We start from the raw sequence: 19566 nt of genomic DNA, 5'->3' as shown, positions 1-19566 counted from the left end.
TCCCCAGGCAGCAGCGGAGGGAAACACCAGGGAGGTGCGAGAGCAGCGGGAAGAAATGGGCAGAAATGTGAACGGTTTCAGGTGAAAATGCCCCGGGAGGCTCCTGGCACGAGGGCTGTGGGTGCCGGGGGCTGCCGGAGCCGCCAGCCACCAGCCGTCAGAACGAATAAATGCTGAGCGGAGACGGAAAGCCACGGCTGGGGACAGAAATCGAACTGTGCCGCGTGAGCCGTTGGCCACAGAGTGTTTATCGGCAGCAGAGAACCGTCCGTGAGGGCTCTGGGGAGAAGGAGAGGGCGGAGGGGCTGGGGCTGCCGGCGTGGGGGACACGGGGACCGACATCCCCACTCTGGAAAGTGCCAAGAGCCTGGGGCTGCGGTGCCAGGAGCCATTTCCCCATCAGCCCACGACTCCCCTGGAATCAGCCCCGGGGGGGGTTCAACCAAGGATGGAAATTTGGGGAGCGGGTTTCTTTTCCAGGGAGGGAGGGGGGAAATAAAGGGCTCAGCAAAAAAACCTGGCAACTTGCTGGTGTCGAGAGTGACTCATCGAGCTGTCCAGATGTCGGAGGAAATATTGAAATAGAGCTGAACAATTCTGCCTCCCGAGTGGCTCTTTAGATCCATCCAAAATCTAATTGTTCTGGCGATAGATGTGAACACAGCCAAGGGCGAGCGGTGAATAGCAGGGGCTGGGAGCAGCGGATCTATTTGTCGTAGTTAAAAGCTCTGTTAGAAATTTCAGCCAATAAAGAAAATAACCAAAGACCTGATGAAAACAATCAAATTCATGGAGAGATTTAAAAAAACCAAACCACCTCCCAGCTCTGGCGGGAGCAGGCCGTGGCCGAGGCTCTGGCCGAGCAGCCGCGATGGAAAATGGGTCCCATCATCCCGACCGAGTTCCCCCGGGCAAAAGGGATTTGGAGCATCCTCAGCTGCTGAATGTAGTTCAACACGGAGCCCGGAACAAGGTTCATTTCCAGCGGGTAGTAGATCCAGATTTATATCATTTATATTTCACTTTTTTGTTGTCTTTTTTTGGTGTGGGGCGAAGCCATGTCCCAGCTGGGTGGGAGGCACTGAGGATGGGATGGGATGGGATGGGATGGGGTGGATGGGATGGGGTGGATGGGATGGGGTGAGATGGGAGGTCTCCACTGGGCAGGATCCGGCATCGCTCCCCGGCTGCTTTCCCAATGGCTTCCCTCTCCCCAGCTCTCCCATTCCCATTTTCCTATAACCCTCAGCCGCCCAGGAGCGGGAGCCGAGGTCCGGGGAGGGGGTGATCCCCCACCTCCTGCAGCCCCGGATTTGCCTGGAGTCTCCAGCAGCATCTGCAGCTCCTCCCTGACTCGGAGAGGGGGGATGAACAGCTCTTGGGAGATGAATAATTTATCAAAAGCCAAGGGAAAAGGCAGGTTTCACCCGTGGGCCAGGGCGAAGGTTTCAATGAGGGAGAGGGGACAATTCCTGGGGCAGAGCCGCGTGTCGGCTGATCTGCAGCGGCGCAGTCGCAGCCTGGGAAACGTCTCCCTGTGCCCCCACAGATGCCGAGCAGGACGCCGAGGTCTCAGCACCCTCCTTGGGCATCCCCGGGTCCCCCCGGCCCTGCTGCACAGCGCAGGAATGGGGAGACGAAACGATTTAGGGAGGATCCGCCACCTCCCCCTTTCCTCCTGAAATAACGATTCCCCATCCCCACGTAGGCAAAACAGCGCAAGATCTTAACCCAGATTCGCAGCACAAATAATCCAGCGCCGCCGGGCGCTGTCAGGGATTTCTGGAAAGGTGTTTCGGGTGTGAAATCCGCACAGGCTGGAACAGGCACTGTCTCCCGGCCGCCCTCGGTCCTCCCGGGGCTCGACACGGCTCCAGTCGGCCGGGTTTGCTCCAAGGGCACCGCGAGGGAGGAGGTCAGAGCCCGGCCGGTGGCACCGAGCATGGGGTGACAAAGGGACACGTCACCCGAAAGCCGCACGGTTGAGCCGCCCAACCCGTCCGGGAGCTTTGGGAACGGCACGAGCCGCGTCTGGCTCTTCGGGCGCTTTTCTCCTCCCAATGCGTCTGAGGCCACCGGCTCCGGTGGGACGAGCCCTCCCCACTCCCCAGCTCTCGTGGAATTCGGGGTCCCTCGTGGTGCCGGGACCCACAGCCCCCTCTCGAGCACATTTATCCATCAGTGCCCAGTACGGAGCCGCCCGCCCGCTCAGGGGGTGCGAGAGCTGCACGGGGGGAGTGAGGAGAAAGCAGTGCTGGGGCTGGTGCCGACCCACCAGGACGCTGTGTCCCAGTATAACCTTTATTCTGCCCCCAGTGCCCCAGCACCAGCCCGGCCTGGCCACAGTGTTATTGGGGGTCCCGTGTCCTGGGAAGCTCGTGCCCTCGTTACCAGCCACTGCTGGTCTCTGCGTGGCCTTGGCTGCCGCATCTGTGGGCTCCATCCATCCCACCGGCACATCCACACCCGGGCGGGTTTTGGCCGAGTGCTTCCTCCCGCTCCGCTCTCCCCGTCCCTGGACGTGAGCGGGCAGGGCCGCGGGGCAACACGTGCTCCGCCACAGCCACATCCCAAGTGTCCAAGAGCAGAGTGTCACCACACCCCACGCCGTGTCCTCCCCTGCGTCCCACCCCCTCACTGCAGGTACTTGAGGAAACAGCCGCCGGGAAGCAGAGGGACGTGTTGGGATGGGATCTGAAAACTGCTGGGGGAGAGATTCCCGTGGGGCAACCGGCTGCGCCGAGACCCCGGGGGGACTGGGGCGACGGGCTTGGCCTGGCCGCCCGCGACGCCGTGGGAGCAGCCGCGCTGGCCCGGGGCCGTGGCACGGCACTGCTGCTCGCTGGGTCCCGCCGTCGGTGCGGGGCGGCTGGATCTGCCATCAGCCGGAGCGGTTTATCCTGCTTCACTCCTGCGGAGCGGCTGGGGCTGTCCTGCAGCTCAGCCACCCCTTCGGGCTGCTGCTGGTGTCCCTGCCTGCGCCGCGGCTGCTGCTGGGACTGACTCGGCTGGGGCTGGGATGCCCGGCTGCCCCGCAGGTGAGGCCCTGGGCAGCACCCGGCTTTCCCAGCGCAGCCCTTTCCACGCCTGTCCCTGCCCGTGTCCCCCCGCCGTGCCCTGCTCGTGTCCCCCCCAGCCTTGTGCTCCCGCCAGGGCTGCTGGCCCCGATCGATGGGTGCTCTAATCACCCTGGGCCTTGGGGGGATCCAGAGGCCGGAGCAGAGGGGATTGCTTGGGAGAAGGGGGTGCCCGGGGGGGGAAAGTGGGGAGCTGCTGGGTGGTTTGGGCCCCCCCCCGCGCAATGGGGATGCAGGGGGGCTGTGCAGGCTGGGGGTGCGGGGGGGGGGCAGGGAGGCGATGGGCATTGGGGTGCCCTGGGGAGCGCAGGCAGGTTGGGGGGGCGCAGGGTGGGTGTGGGGAGAGCCCGGGGGGGGGGCGCGTGTGTCCCCGGGGCCGGTCCGGGGGTGCCCGGGGCGGAGGGTCCTGGGTTGGGCTGGCGCGGGGGCGGGCGCCGGGGCCGGTGCCCGGAGCTACGCGGGGCGGGAGGCGGCCGGGACCCCCCCGCCGCTCCGTGCCGCCCCGGTGGGCCGGGCCGGGGGAGGCGCCGCGGCGGCGGGAGCGGCCGTACCGGGAGCGCACGGCGGGGCCGGCACCGGGAACGGCACCGGGAACGGCACCGGGAACGGCAGCGGCAGCGGGAGCGCCGCGTCCTGCCCGCGCCCAGCCGGGGGTGAGCGGGGCCGGGGCTGCGGGCGGCGGGGAGGGAGCGGGGAAGGGCGGCGGATGGCGCGGGGATGGGCCGGGGATGGAGCGGGAACGGCAGGAGACGGGGATGGCGCGGGGATGGCGCGGGGATGGCGCGGGGATGGAACGGGGAAAGGCGGCGGATGGGGATGGGGATGGACCGCGAAAGGGGCGCAGCGGCCGCCGGGGCTGCTGCGGGCACCGGAGGACGCCGGCCTGGGCGGGGGCGGGGGGGGGGGCAGGACCCGGGGGGGGTCCAGGCCAGCCCCGCGCCCCCCCGCAGAGCCGTGCCCGCACCCCGCTGCCTCCCGCACCTGCTGCACCCCCCGCCCGCGCCGCAAACCCGCCCTCCAGCCCCCGCAGCCCCCGGCCCGGCCTCTCCCCGGGCACCGAGGTCCCCCCCAAAAACCCACAGCCCCCCCGCGGCCCCACACCCCCCCCCCCAAGCCAGGGGGAGGGCTGAGCCCCCCGGTGCAGCCATCGGGGCTGCCGGGTTTGGGCCTCGATTCATTTTTTTTGCAGCTTTTCAATGGGGGGTGAATGACTCATGGAATCCTTTCTCCCTTTCTTTCACTGTTTTTTTGGGTCTCTTTGTTCCTGTTTTGCTGATTAAATGATGATAATAAGGAAAGGCTCTGCGCGATGGAGGCGGCTCCTCTGCCGCGGCGCATCGGTTGTAGGAGTCTCAGTCATTTCATGTGCGTTTTTCCTGGTCGAGCTAGAGGACACAATGAGAATTATTTTAAATATGTCTCATGCAAGGTGCTTATTTGCCCAGCGTGCGTACGCGGCACAGCTCACTCCCTGCCAGCTACAGAAAGCCCTACCATTTTCCCCTACCACGATTAATAGGATTTTTAAAGCTATTCCCTCTCTGAGAGGGGGAAAAAACCGCAGGTACAAAGGGCAGAGCCGATCTGATGGCTTCTTCTTGTGCCGAGCACAAAGAAATTGAACCTAAAAGGTTGGACTTGGCTTTGTGGGAATGAGCCGGTGCCGGGGATGCCAATGTGAGCTTTGCTGGTGGAGAGGTGGCTGTGCCACCGTCCCCATCCCCAGGCGTCCACGCTGTCAGACCAGCAAGGGGGAAACTGAGGCAGCATTTGGGAGCTCCGGGAGGGCTGATTCACCTGCCCAAGAGGGTGTTTGGGCACAGGCGTGAGGGCAGAGATATCTGAGGCAGGACGGTCCCTTCTCCATCACCCCCAGCTCCCGTGGCGGGGAGGGAGCCGCGGCCGGTGGCCCGGTGTCACGCACTGTTTGCTCCTTCTGCAGGCTGCTGCCCGCGGGGACGTCCTGCCCGTCCTCCTGCCCGCGCCCTGGGCCATGTCGTCCTCCGACGAGGAGACCCTCAGCGAGCGGTCCTGCCGGAGCGAGCGGTCCTGCCGGAGCGAGCGCTCGTACCGCAGCGAGCGCTCGGGCAGCCTCTCGCCCTGCCCCCCCGGGGACACCCTGCCCTGGAATTTACCCCTCCACGAGCAGAGGAAGCGGAAAAGCCAGGATTCGGTGCTGGACCCGGCCGAGAGGGCTGTCGTCAGGGTCGCAGGTAAGGCAGCGCCCCGTTGTGTGGTGGGTTCCCCCAGGGATGGGGATGTGGGGCTGCCCCCGCGGTGGCTGAGATGGTGTCGGGGCTGGCCCTGTACCCCGCTGCTCCCCAGGGAGCCTAGGGATGGATGGGATGGGGAAGGGGGGGATGGATGTGGCCTTTGGTGGCCGAGGGCCCGGGTGGCGGTTCTGCTCTGTGATGGCTTTGTCCTGTCCGGGCAGGGCTGGCCGCGGGTTGTTCATACCCTCAGCACGCTGGGGTTAAGGGATGACTGGGCACCTCCGACGGTCGGGTTGGGTGACATTAAAACATCTCATTAAGGACTAAATGGCTCCTTGGTGGAACAATGCCCTTGGCCAGGCTCCGGGGAGGGATTTGCCCTGGGAGGTTCGTGATTTCTGTCCGGCTGATGGAGCCCGGGCTGTGCCTTTGCCGGGGTGGTGCCCATCGGCGGCCCCATTGCTGTGGTCACTGGGACGCCCCGGGGTCCCTGCACTGCTGCGTCGTGGAGGGGGACACTGCCCCGTGCGTCCCCTCGCCTGCACCACCACCGCGGTGCCCGCCGGCTGCTGTCATGCTCTGCGGGAAGAGAAGGGGATGAGATGGAGAAACAAAGAGAGGGTTGGACCCGCTGTGGCTGATGGCGCCTTTGCCAAGCCCCGGTTGATGGGGCTGGTGGGGACCCCGCTCCAGGGCCACCAGGGAGGGAGGATGGAGGGAGGATGGAGGGAGGATGGAGGAGCTTTGCTTGAGGTGTTGGCCCTGGGCACTGGAGCTGGGACTGGCTTCTTCACCAGGGACAAACGGCCATCGGGGCTTTGATCTGTGGCTGCCGGAGTCTGGCCCCTTCTGCCCACACCTGGGGGCTTCTGATCTGCTCCTCCCAAAGCAAACGGGGATCCAGGGCCATGCCAAGGGTCCCTGCCCAGCCCCGGATGGGCTGTTCCCAGCTGCTGCCCCAAGGGAGCCCCGGGGCCCGGCTTTCATCTTGCTGGCAGAGACATGCATGAGGGCGGCAAGCTCCCGAGGCGCCCGCTCTGCCCCGCCAGCCCCCGCCAGCCCCCGCCAGCCCCCAGCCGGTGGGAGAAACAGCCCCAGTGCTGGGCTCCGCGCCCCAGGGTCCCCGGGCACTGTGAGGGCTCAGACTGGGAGCACTGGGAGCGTGGGGACCTTGGCAGATCCCCCCCGGGCGGGAGCGGCGGCGGGGTGCTGGCTGCCTGCCCTCCCTGCCTGCCCGGCGCAGGCACGGTGGGCTGCGTGGGGCTCCGGCCGTGCCGTGGTGCCACTCGGGTGCATTGTGCCGTCCCGGCTCGCGGGCGTCTCCGGGCAGGAAGAACCAGTTGATTCAAATGATGGTTCTCGAAAACGCGCTGTCTGGGGCTGGGGGAAGCAAACGCGCAGGGTGCAGCCCGAGCGCCAGCACCGCCGAGGCTGGGACATGGCCGGGCTGCCGAGGCCACACCGTGCCCGTCACCGCGCACGGACCCGCTCTGCCCCGGCAGCCCCGTCCTGCGGGGTGCTGAGCATCCTCCCGCGCCCCCGGGACGGACCCTGCCGAGGCACAGCCATTTCCCCAGCTGCGTTTCTCCCCGCCTGCCCGGGATGCCGAGCGCTTGTCGTCATGCTAGCTGGATCCAGCCCGTGATTAAAGGCAGGGGGATGTCACAAAATCTGGTCTCATGCAGATTCCCCATTAAAAATAACTCGCGAGGTGCAGCTAGACAGTGCTGAGCTGGGAAGAAAGAGTTAGGAGACAGTTTTGTGTCACCAGGTTTGAAAATGAGCTGAAATATTGATTCAGAGCCTTGCATTATTCAGCGGGACTGTCTGCAGCGCGCCGGCCGTGCCGGTGCCTGTCCCCACCACGGGGATCGGGGATCGGGGACGGCGATGGGACATTCTCCTGGGGAGCTGGCAGCTCTCGGTGTGCCTGGGGAGGGAAACGGGGCTCAGCTCCCTGGAACCCCCGAGAAAGGGCAGCGGGGACCCATCCCGGCGGTGGGGATGGAGCCTGGGCATTGTGTGGGTCTGGGGAGCCCCATCCTGCACCCGGCCATGGACCTTGCAGGGCTGGCACCGGAGCGTTAGCACCTCGGGGGTTTTGGGGGGACACGTGGCTCTGGGGTGCACTTCCTTCTTGCCGTCCATGGGGTCCAAGGGTCTCTGCATCCCTTCTGGCCATCAGAGCCAAGGAAAGGAGGATGTGGCCGTGCCCAGGGAGGGGACACGCCAGTGAGGACCTGGCAGGAGGTGCCGGTGGGGCTGGGACATGCTGCTCCCTCCCTGGTGCCTGAACCTCTGGTACCTGCGGTGCTGGGCCGGGTCCCCAGGCAGCGTCTGGAGCCGTTCCCTGCTCTGCTGGCGTCTCCTTGGAAGGCGGTGGCACGGGGGAGGCAGGGGGGGAGCAGGACGGGGCGGGGGGTCAGAGTCCTTGGCCCTGCATCGCTCTGTCTCGCTCCAGCCACTTGGCAGAGGGTGAGGGTGGTGGCTGCGGGGGGGCGGGGGGAGCTGCTTTTGGAAGAAAAGGCTCTTTCATGCGCTCCGTCCTGCCAGGGGTCACGCTCTGCTGGGGGGTGCTGGGGCGATGCTGGGGCAGAAGGGGCCGGGGGGACGCAAGGGTGCGAGGGGTGGCAGGAGAGGCGTCGCGGGGGCTTTCCAAGGGCTGCGCTTGGTCTCTTTGAAAAGGCTCCTGGGAGTCCTTTGTCACCGGGGAGCGTCACCGGAGCCACTGGCAGAGGCAGCCGTGGCCGGGCGGGGGGAGATGTGCCTGAGCAGCGTCCGCGGGGACGTGGGAACGAACCTCCTTGTTCTCCGCTGCCTTGGGAGCACCAAAGCCCCTGCTCGTGGGGACGGGGCGGGTTCCGAGCAGCGCTCCCTGTGCCCAAGGAGGAATTAAGAAGTGCCAGCTGGCCGCCGCAGATTTCTCCTTTCCCTGGGAACGCGTTTTTGGGTCAGACGGACGTTGCGGGGCGGCTGCGCAGGCAGAGCCGGAGGAGCCGCATCCTGGCGCGATGCTGGGCCGCCCGGGGAGGGCTGCCATGCCAGGGCACTGCCGGGCACAAAGGCAGCCCTGCCACGAGGCCGCCGCGCCGGCGCGCTCGCCCGCCTTTAAACCCTCCTCCCCACAGAGGCACTGCCGGGCACCGGCGCTCGGTGCGACATTAATTACTTTTCCTAATTAAAGCACCACGGTGAAGGGGAGATGCCTCCGAAGCCAGGGCGAGGGGGATGATTTGTGTCGCCCCCCAGGCTGGGGACTGCGGGATGAGGAGGATGATGATGGTGGCTGCTGCTGCTGCTGCTGCTGCTGCTGCTGACGATGGCCCCTCGCCATCGCCTGGGGGGATGTGGGGTGCAGCCCCCCCCCCCAGCACCCCAGGGTGGCACCAGGAGGTTTGGGGGCCCCTGGGTGACGGTGGGGAGACACACGACGTCTGGGCTGAGCGGGATGGGGCTTTTCTCGTCGCCATGGTTACCCAGCTGGCGGAGCCTGGCCCTCTGGTTGCCATGGGAACGGCGCAGCCGGGGTGAAAAAGCAACATCTTGCGTTGGCCAAAAAAGGCCGGGATTTGCCCCGGCGGGTGGAGGGGGCAGGGCCTGCCCGGGGGGGGCTGGATCCGGCCTTGGGTCATGGTGAGGGGGTGCCCTATGGGCTGAGAGAGGGGGGGTGGCTGTTGGGGGGTCAGGGGGGTCCCCTGGCCTGGGGACAGCCACCCTCGTGCCCCCGGAATGGCCGTTTCTGTGGGAGGTTTTGCTCTGCCGCATCCAGAATCGCCGGGGGGGCTGGGGTTCGGGGGGGTCAGTGGGGTTTCTGGTGGCCATGGGGGTGCCAGGCAGGTTGGGCTCTGTGCCCTGTCCCCATTTCCCCATGGGCTTTGCCCCTGGCCCTGGCTGTGTCCCTTGGTGGGGTCCCCCCTGTACCCCAAAGTCCCCCGGGTGATGCCACAGGGCTCCCTGTTCCCCCGTGCCCCCCCCAAAGTGGTGCCGAGGGACCCGGCTCTCTCTGCACATCTCGAGCTGTGGCACCTGGGGATCAGCTGGGAATACCCTGGGGGGGAATCCCTGCCGAATTCAGCCTGGAATGAAGGAAGTTTTGCAAAGTGGGAGCCGGAGGGCGGTGGGGGGGGGAGCTCTCGTGCACCCCATCCCCAGCAGCATCTGACCCGTCCCGGCCTTCACCCGTGCTAGGTTAAAAGACGCTGTGGGGCTGTTTCCATGGGGGGGGGTAACAGCGTCTGGCACCCGTGGGTGAACCATGGGGCTGCCCTCCATCACAGCCGGGGTCACTGCCCGGGGACCCCCCCAGAGCCGATGTCCCCCAGCTGCTCCTGTCCTGTGACAGCCGTGGGGGGGCCGAGCCCCGGCGTTTGGCAGCAGGGTTTGAAGCGTCCACCGGCCGGGCTGGCCTCGGGCACGGGGCAGGAACGGGGCCAGCTGAAATGGTCCCCTGCTTGGGTGCACTGAGGAGCACTGGGAGGCACTGGGAGGCACTGGGAGGCACTGGGGAGCAGCGCTCTGGGCACAGTGGGAAGCAGTGCTTTGGTTGCACGGAGCACACTGGGTGCACGGGGGGTTAATACCCTTGTTGCACTGGGAGATGTTGGGATGCAGCGCTCTGGGCTCTCTGGGATGCACTGGGATGCATTGGGATGCAGTAGTCTGGTCTAACTGGGATGCACTGGGATGCACTGTGCTGCAGCGCTCTGGGCTCTCTGGGATGCAATGGGATGCAGCGCTCTGGTCTCACTGGGGTGCAGTGCTTTGGATGCACGGGGTGCCCTGGGAGGTAATGCCCTTGTTGCACTGGGAGATGCTGGGATGTACTGGGATACAGCTCTCTGGGCTCACTGGGATGCGCTGGGAAGCACTGGGCTGCAGCGGTTTGGGTGCACTGGGGGCACTGGTTTCCACTGGGGAGCCCTGGGAGGCCCCGGCGCGGCGGTAGCGGCGGCGCTGGGAGGCCCCAGTGTCACGGGTGGGCGGTGTCACCCCCCGGTATCACCCCCCGGTGGCCCGGGCCCCTCCCGCCCGGGGCTGCCCCACGCGGCCGCCAGGGGGCGCGGCGGGGCCGGGGCGGGTTTCGGGGGCGTGGTCAGTACAGGGGGCGTGGTCATTGTAAAGGGGCGTGGCCATCATCGGGGCGTGGCCAATGCCCCAGGGCGGAGCGCCGGCAGGGGGCGTGTCCGCCGTGGGCGTGGCCGGCGGTGGGCGTGGCCGGCGGTCGGGCGGCGGCGCGGGCGGAAGCGGCCCGGGCGCAGACCGGCCCTGGCCGCCGCGCCGGCAGCTGCAGCGAGGCCGCCGGCACAAAGGCCGCCATGGCCGGGTACGTGCCGGGGCTGCTCCCGGCCAACCGCAGCCAGGAGAAGGAGTTCGTCCAGGCCTACGAGGACGTGCTGGAGCGCTACAAAGGTACCGGGGGCGGGGGGACCCGTTGCGGGGCCTGGAGCGCGGCCGGGCCGCCCCGCGGGGGATGAGCCGGTGGCGTGACTGCGGCCCGGGGCGGTGGGGGCTCCGGTGTCCGCGCTGGGGGCGTCCCCGTGGGCCCCGCTTGGGCGGGATGGTCGGGGTGAGCATCCCCGGGGGGCTCGGTGTCCCCGGCGTGAGGTGCCCGGGGACCGAGTGTCCCCGGTATCCCCTGCGTGGGGGTGGCCAAGGGATGAGTGTCCCCTGCGTGGGGTGTCCCAGGGGAGGGTGTCTCTTCGTGGGGTGCCCGAGCGCAGAGCCTCCCAGGTGTCCCCTCTGTGGGGTGCCCGGGGGCTGAGTGTCCCCACATCTGAACTGCGTGGGGTGCCCAGGGGATGAGCGGCCCTGGTGTCCCCTGTGTGGGATGGCTGGTGTCCCTGTGTCCCCTGCGTGGGCTGCCTGGGGGCTTAGTGTCCCTGCGTGGGTGTCCTGGGGTCCCTGCGTCGGGTGTTTGAGGGCCCAGTGTGCCTCTCTGGGGTTCCTGGGGTCCCTGCGTCCCCTGCGTGGGGTTTCTGGGGGCTCAGTGTCCCCTGCGTGGGGTGCCTGGCATCCCAGCACCCCACCTCGCTGCTCAGAGCATCCATCATCCCAGTGCCCTTATCCTGGGGTGGCATAAGGTACGTAGGGACCCACCGTCCCCTGTCCCAGCTCCGGCTGCCCCGGTGTCCCCATAGCCCCTGCGGGGACGGGCTCCCTCTCCCGGAGCCGTACCTGGGCAGGGACGAAGGGCCGAGGCGCTCTCCGGGCCGGCTGTGCCGGTACCGGCAGTGAGTGTGCAGTTTTGGTGTCGGTGGCTCATCTCTGGGAGTTGCATGCGTTTCCATTATTATTATTATTTTTTTTCTCCTCGCTGCAGAGATAGACTTGTCTTGGAGCCCAGATTTCAGCCCCACAGGGCTCCTCGCGCTCTGTTTTGTAAGTTTAGCAGCCAAGTCTCTTTAAAATGCGGATGGCCGAGTCGAGAGGAGCCAGGCGCTCGCGGCGCCCGTTTCCTTTTCCTTTCTGCCTGCAGAGAAAGGGGAATAATGGATTCCCCATCTCCCTGATTCAGGGGGTGCCACTCAAACCTCCTGGAGGTGGGAGAAACGCGCAGCCTCCCTCCGCTTTCACAGGGAGCAGGGAATAAAAGCCTCTTCGGGTGCTTTGGACAAGGCCGAGTCACGTTATCCAGCGCTTTTCCAAGTACTTGACAAAGTTTTTATTAATAAAAAGCCTCTTTGATGTAGTTGGGTTGAGCGTGGAGACGCGCAGGAAACGGTGCGGCGGGTGCCAGCGGCTGGCATGCAAAGAGCTGTCGTTTGCATCGGTTTTGCTTTGTTCCTAAAATAAAATAAAATAAATGAAATTACAATGCCTGCCGATGCCACCGGCCGGCAGTGCTGGGCTGGGCCAGCCCCGTGCTCCGGCTGTCGGTGCCTTCGTTGAGCAGCCGGTTTCCCCCGGGAAGGAGGGTTTTTTAGGTGATGCCTAATTTTTACAGCGGGTTATGGCAGAAAGCTGGGAGTCGCTTGGAAATACCCTGCTGGGTGGTGTTTGATCTTGTTTGTGGTGCTTGTTTGGTGTAGGGGGAAATGAGTGTTTATCCTGTATAAAAAGCTTTCCTTTGCCTTCGACCTCTTCCCAGCTCCCTGTCCCACCTGCACTGGGAGGGCTGGGTGGGAGCCCCCAGTTTGGGTTGTTGGGCTCCGCGCTGGTGGACGCGTTGTCTCTTCCCCCCTTTCCCCCCATTGCAGCTCCTCTAAACGCTTTGGTTTTTCCTGTCTGAAACAAGTTTTCTACTGGTTTCTCCCCTCCCCCTCTTAATCCTGCAAAAAATGGAGAGTTTTCATTGAAACGTGACTGCCGCGGGCCGAGCCGCGTGGGGAGACCCGTGGGGTCTGTGTCTGGCTCATGGTGGCTACCCCGGACCCGGCGCTGCTGGCACCAGCTTGTGCCATGGGAAGGCCAGGAGGACGCTTGGTGCTGCCGATGCCAGGAGCCATGGGGAGGGTGCGAATGCCTTCCTGCGTTTCTCTTTCTAATAGAAAATAACCTAAAAAACCCCCAATTTGAGCAACGGGGCCTCCGCCGTGGAGCAAGCTGGGGCAGGTCTGGAGGCAGGGAGGGTGGTGGCACGGAAAGGGTCCCGGAGCCGGCGCAGTGAGCTGCAAATCCTGCTTTTCTCTGCTGAGCAGGGGTTAACCAGCTGGCAGATCCCTGTGATTTATTAAAAAAAAAACAAAAAAAAAAAAACAAAACAAAAAAAAAACAAAACAAAAAAAAAACCAAAACAAAACAAAAAAAACCAGAAAAAAAAAAACCCAAGCAACAAAACCACCCACCGTAGGCAGAGGAGAGCTGCCGGGGTGCCGGGTAGGTGTGCTGCGTTGCTGCGGAGCGGGGTGCTGGGGAAGGAGGTTGTGCATCAGCGGCGTGGGCGCTGCGGGGGCACCCATCCCGGCAGACCTGACTGCTGCGTGACGCTGCACCCCAGTCCCCAGGGGGTTGATTGAGCACGGGGATGGGAATGGGGCTCAAGGGGGGGATTTTGGGGGTGCTGAAGGCTCCGGTGCCGCCTCACAGTGCTTAGAGCATGGCAGAGCTGTGTGGCTTCCTCCGTCTGTTTGCATCCTGGGGGGACACGGCACCCTCCGGGTTGTGGTGTCCCAAACAGTGCCCGGCACTTGAAGCCGGAAGGTCTCCATCTCCAAGACCTTCACCAGTCTGGCCCAGTTTCCCAGGGCCGCGCTGGGGAGGCACGGCGGCTTCCAGCCCCTCTTGCCTCATCGCTGGAACGTGGTGCCGCGGCACATGCCGGGACGTGCAGCGCCGCTGCCGCAGGTGAGGATGACGAAGGCAGTGTGGGGGTGACGGCAGAGCTTTTGGGGGCCCCTCAGAATGCTGCCACCACGGCAGAGCCACCAGTCAGAGGGGTCTGGGCAGGAAGGGAAGTCCTGCTCCGTCCTCCTGCGGGCACACGGGGTGCCGAGCGGGGTCAGCGTCCCAGGGCAGCTCTCCGCTCCCGTGGCACCTACGTCCCATGGTGTTTTGGGGGATGCTGCCCCTCGCTGTTGGAAAGCAAGAGCCGGGCCGTGGCTCCATGCTGCAGCAGCCCCCAGGGACGCCAGGCAGTGCAAGGGTGCAGGCAGCGCTGCCAGGCTCCAGGTCACGCTTTCCCTGCTCGGAGAACTGTAAACATTAACTAATCAATCTTGGTGAAATCCTTTCTTTTTGATAATTAACCCTTTTCATGATCCAGGTGTAGAAATCTGGAGCTGTAGTGTCAGACAAGCCCTTTCCCACCCCCGGTGCCGTCTCTGCCCGCTCCGTGGTGCCCAGCATGTGGTCTGGCTTGTTTGGATTGGGACAGCACGGGATGGCTTGTCACCTTGTCTGACTAACCTGACTTCAGTTAGGGAGGGAACAACCTTCCCAGGGACCGGAGGAGAGCCTGGGAGGTGTCAGACCCTTGGATAAATGAACAAGGGCATGTTGGACCCCTCCTTGGAGCCTTCGTGGTGGTGGGCAGCAGTCCTGGCCGTGCCCATGTGGGAAGAAACTCCTTTTTTTTTTTTTTTTTCTTTCCCCTCTTGTCTTGTCTTCTGCTATAAAAAATGCAACTAGAGGTGTCTGGAGCCCTGCGCTGGGGTCTCAGGGCTTGAGGACCCCTTGCCGTGGGTGCCGGGTTGCTGCAGCCGAGTGGCTGTGCCAGCCTGGCAGCGCGGATTTCATCCCGCAAGGACAAACGTTGTTCCTGAGTGGGTTGCATGAGGCTTCTGCGGTCTGTGAGAGCGCCGATGGGACCGGCAGTGTGGCGATGACTCCTTGCCAGCGGGGAGGAAGCCCTTCTTCCTCCTCATCACCCAGGAGGAGGGGTGTCCGAACGCCGCTGTCAGAGTGGAGAGTCCCTGGCTCGAGCAAACGCGGGGGAAGCTGGGCTGGAAGCCATTGGGTTTTCCACCTGTGGCCTGGATAACGCTGATTTTTTGGGATGCACATGGGAGTCACTGGCTTCCCTGGTACAGGACGGGGACCAGAGATCAATGGGGACTCAAGAAGGTGACGGGAGCCTTGGGCTGCCCCCGGGGGTGGCCGGACCTGGGGGTCTGAGGTGGAGCCCGAGCGCGCAGTGGAAGGTGCTGTTTCCCTCGTGTTTGTTTTGGCCAACAGGAAAATGAAGTTGGTGGTTTTTCAGGTGAGAGGATCCACCCCACCTCGCCCGGCCGGCTTTCTGCTGCCTTCGCGGTGGAGTCACCGCCATCCCAAGCGCCCGCCAGTGCCTCCCGGGCAGGGCTGGCCTTGCCGAGAGGCTCGTGCCTCCCGTCGCCATCCCGCCGGCGTTCCCGGTTGCAAAATCGGCAGAAGCGATTGCAATTGTCATCGTCGTCCTGGTGCCCGGTTAATGAACCAGGACCACAGCTGAGCCCTGCTCACAGGTCCTGGGGCTGGTGGCCGCTTCTCCTCCTTTCCATGTGCGTCTGGTCCAGAGAGAAGAGCCTCTGGGGAGGTGGGGGCGGTGGGTGCCTGCGTGAGGTGGCCGCATCCGCGGTACCTCCCTGGCAGGGTCACCCAGACGCGGCACGGCTCCTGCCGGTGTACGGTGCCGTGCCGGCAGCGAGTGCTGGAAAGCTTTGATCCCGTTTCAGCGGCCAACTCGCCACCGAGCCCGGCCTTCGGAAAGGGCTCGCGCTGTTCTCTGTCTGTTCCTCTTCTCAGCACTGCCTGCACGCATTCCCATCAGAGCCTTTTCCTTCCCGGCTCACGCTCCGGGGCGAGACCAGAGTCTTTGACCTCCGTCTGCTGGTTTCTGGCCAACCTCCTTTCCAGGCTCGTCTCGCTTGTGTCAGCTAAGTTTAGACTGCTCTGGACATACCGTGGCTGATGCCAGCGGCACGAAACCTCCCAGAGGGAAGTAGAAAAAGAGGTTTTATTTAAATTTCAAGTGTCTTAACACCGTTGTTTGAATACCAGGGTGATAAGTCCCTTTGTATGCACCTAAAACGGATAAATTCAGGCTGTGGAAGCTGCAAGGGATTTAATTTCCAGTTTCTCCTGTCTCCGTGTGGGGAGAAGCTGTGCCGGAGCTCGGGGTGGGTGCGGAGCAGCTCCTCCGTGCTGGGGCTGCCGGTGCTCCTGCACAGGGTGAGGACAAGCAGCAGGAGGAGGGAGGACCCTGATAGAGCCATTTTTTGCCCCATCGGAGTGGCCGTCCCGGGGCTGTGGGCTCAGGTGGCTCCTGCCTGGGGCGGGAGGGATGCACCGGGCAGTGCCGGGAAGACGTGGAGCGCTGCTCGGCCAGGGAAGCCCTGGGAGGAAGAGACTTTTTGGGGGTGAGCAGATCGCACCAGAGGATGAGCCAGCTGTGTCGGTGGGCACTGGGGAGCAGAGCCGGCACCCGGCGTGGGATTTGTGACCGCTCAGCCTTCAGCTTTGCAGTGGCTCTGGTTTGAGGGGGGTGACCAGGGCAGCGTCGGTCTGAATCCATCGCTTCTCTGGGAAGGCGCACAGATACGTTCTCATTAATATTCCCCAGGGATGGTTTCCATGAGCAGCCTCTGCTGTGTGCCCGTGACGGGGAGCGTGGGCAGGGCTGGCTGATGCCTGGTGCAGGCTCTGCTCACCCGGGGGAACACGGGGACAGTAGCGTTTCCTCGGGGCTGCCCCCATCATGGTGGGACCGTGTCCCCCGAGCTCAAATCCAGCCCGTCCCCGCTCCTCCCTGCGGCTCGGCCGTACCCAGGGCATTGCTGCCTCGGGAAGCTCCGTGCTGTGGACGGATCCTGGCAGCGCCAGCTGAGTTTTCCAGGGCAGATGAGGCAATAGCTGCCCGCGGGGCGAGGCGGCGCAGCGGTGGGTGTGATGGCACACCAGGGATGGCAGCTGTGAACGGGGCCGCGGTGGGAGTCACACAATGGCAGGGGTGGGAAGGGACCTCTGGAGACCATCTCATCCAAGCCCCTGCCAGAGCAGGGTCACCCAGAGCAGGTCGCACAGGGATGGCGTCCAGGCGGGGTTGGGTTGTCTCCAGAGGAGACTCCACACCTCTTGGGCAGCCTGTGCCAGGGCTCTGCCAGCCTCACAGCAAAGAAGTTTTTCCTCGTGTTCAGATGGAATTTCCCGTGTTCCAGTTTGTGCCCGTTGCCCCTTGTCCTGTCCCCGGGCACCACTGAGAAGAGCCTGGCCCCATCCTCTTGCCCCCTGCCCGTTAGCTCTTGCTGAGCATTGCTGAGATCCCCTCTCAGCCTGCTCTTCTCCAGTGAACAGCCCCGGGGCTCTCGGCCTTTCCTCAGCTCAGAGATGCTCCAGTCCCCTGAGCATCTCCGGAGCTCCGTAACAAGGGCACGTTGCTGGCTCATGGGCAACTTATCGTCCACCAGGATTCCCAGGTCCCTCTCCGCAGAACTGCTTCCTGGCAGGTCCTAATTTCTGGGGCTGGTGGTGGCTGTCCCCCAGGAGGTGCCCAGCGTGGTGGTGCGGAGCCAGCTGTGGCGTGTCCGTGGGCAGGACCCACAAACTGGCTCCTCTCCGCACCCCGATGGGTGGCTCACGCCTCTCCCATGCCGTCGGAGGCTGCGGGTGGGGTGGGAACCAGCGGAGCCGCTGCTGGGTGGCCGTGGGAGAGCCGAGGGTGGAGGCAGGGTGCTGGGCTCCCCGGCGGCTCTTGCCATCTGTCCTGCCATCAGCGTTGTCCCTGGCCTGGGTGTCCCCTGTCCCGCATCCCTGCTGGATGCTGACCTCGAGCTCCCCCTTCTCCTTCTGGACGCTCTTTCTCGGGGCTTGCTGGAAAATCTGGATTTAACATCTTGGCATTGCCCTTGTCTGGGGGGGCGGGACCCATTGTTGGGGTTTTGGGGTGTTCAAACAGCCTCCAGCTCGCAGAGGGAAAGCGCCGAGGAGGTCCCCTGCACGGCAGCATTTGCAAAGCGCGGAGGATGCTTGTGTTAATGAGCCGGGAAGTTTCATTTCCAAGCTCATGTCGTAGGTTTTTGTGCGTCTGGATGGATCCCACCCGGCTTGGGGGCCGGGGAGGGGGATCCTCCAGCGTCGGCATCCTGAGGAGGAGGAGATGATGTGTGGTGGGGCTGGGAGGCCGGGCAATCAGATTTGGTGTGTGTCTGGCTGTGGACATGGTAAAACGAGTCCTCGGATGTGATCTGAGATGTGTGCCCAGCCTCTGGGTCAGATAAGCCCAGCGATTCCTGGAAGGGGAGGGCTGTTGGGCAAGATGGTTTGGGAGATTTTGGGCGAGAAGCGGGATGCTGATCCCGGTGGGAGGGGTGGCAGGATGGGCTGGGGCTCCCTCTTGCTCTGACAGTGCCGATGGGACCCTGGATCCATGGGTATGGCAGCGGTGAGACACATCGGTCTGCAACGCGTGTCTTGTGTTCGTCCCTGGTCCCTGCAGCCGTGGCTTTGCGGCGCTGGCAGTGCCCTTCTGTCACCCCCCTTTATCAGCGGTCTGGACCAGTGAGTTCAGGGCGGCTGGCTGAGAGCTGCCAGAGCATAATCACGTTTTTTTTGTCGTTGTTGTTGTTTCCCTGTGCGTGACATGCTGCATTTCCATTTTTCATTTCCTGTTTGACCCCGTTTCCCTCCGGTGAGCCCAGGCCTGCCGGCGCCGTGCCCAGCCGCTTGCGGCCGCCGGCTTTCCCTGCCCTCCTCCGCTCGCACTGGTGCCGGGGAAGCTTCGCCAGCCTCCCACGGGTGTTTTGCACCTCTACAGCACCCAAGAGAGTCTTCTCCTCTCCCAGACCCTGCCCTTGCCCACCTTGAGCTCTGCCGGGACCCCAGCCCGGGCTGATGGCAGGGTCCTGGCACGGTCGGGGACAGAGCCGGCTCTGCCCTGTCCCGCTCCCGTCCCCTTGCTCTGCCCTTGCTGCCTCCCAGCCCCGGAGCCGTGCCTTGGTCCCGCTGGGATGTTTGTGCTGACTTCTGGTTGTGTCACATAAGGGAGTAACTTCTGTCTTGGTTTTTATTAATCACTCTTCAGGTCCACGGTGGCCTCTCAGAAGTGCTTTTGCCAGCGGCTTATTTTTCCCTGCAGGAAACTGTATACAAGGGTTCCCGTGGCAGTGAGATTCGCCTTGACCTTGGGCAATTTTGCTACAGGAGCCGTCCTGGTAAAGCTATCCAGCGGGAGCGACTCCTTTCCCTGCGGAGCAAGGCCAGGCCGTCTCCCCATCCCAGCAGTCCTGCACCGCGCATGCTGCCGGCGGCTGCCCTGCTACTTAATTAGCATGAATTAGCAGCCCCTGCACCACCTCCCTGGTTTCGATACGAGGATCACTACGAGTGATGCTGGGGACAGCTGGTGTGGCCGCGGCCATCGCATTGTCCCTGCTGGGGGCTGGCTGGAGCGGCGATGCTGCAGCCATGCCGGCGAGGCTCTCCTAAAATAAATGCATCCCGCATCCCAGGCTTGCTCCCGCCACTGCCGTGGGTCACACGTCTGTGCCCAGGCTCTGCCAGCGCCCTTGGCATGATGTGAACGGTCCCTGCCCCACTGCTGGCGATGGTGGGGAAGGGCAGTGTGGTCCCCCGCCATCCCCCCGACTCGTGTGTGCACATCGGGGAGCAAAAAAACCCCCCCGTGGGGCACTGCCCTGGGGCGAGGGTGACAGACAGCCATGGCGCAGGAGATTTAATTGCAGGCGGCTCCAGACGCCGCACGTGGAGATATTTCATCCTCGCCGGCTGTTTGGGATGCTTCTCGTTCTTGCTGCGGAGGGCAGTTGCCGGGCTGGGAGATGCTGGGATTCCTTGGCCGGCCGGGTGTGCGGTGGCCATCCCGGGAGCTGGGGGCTCCCTGCGGCTCCCCCCGGCCCCGCTGCACC

General features: G+C 64.4%; 1 protein-coding gene across 7 annotated transcripts in view; it reads left to right on the top strand.

Annotated features, from left to right (window-relative positions):
* The first annotated feature begins 3598 nt into the window (after positions 1-3598).
* Positions 3599-19566, top strand: part of MACF1 (microtubule actin crosslinking factor 1) — a 148692-nt gene continuing 132724 nt past the window's right edge. For 6 of the 7 annotated variants that reach the window (XM_074562696.1, XM_074562688.1, XM_074562687.1 and 3 more), the window contains exons 1-2: positions 3599-3730; positions 5020-5290. In XM_074562696.1, coding sequence (XP_074418797.1) covers positions 5071-5290 — 220 coding nt within the window. In that variant the 5' untranslated portion in view covers positions 3599-3730; positions 5020-5070. Of the gene's footprint in view, positions 3731-5019; positions 5291-10502; positions 10700-19566 lie in introns of those variants that run through there. The other variant, XM_074562693.1, reaches the window with a different exon arrangement.

This window comes from Larus michahellis, chromosome 19 (assembly GCF_964199755.1).
Source record: "Larus michahellis chromosome 19, bLarMic1.1, whole genome shotgun sequence".
Lineage (NCBI taxonomy): Eukaryota > Metazoa > Chordata > Aves > Charadriiformes > Laridae > Larus > Larus michahellis.
This window is presented reverse-complemented; position numbering and strand designations above follow the sequence as displayed.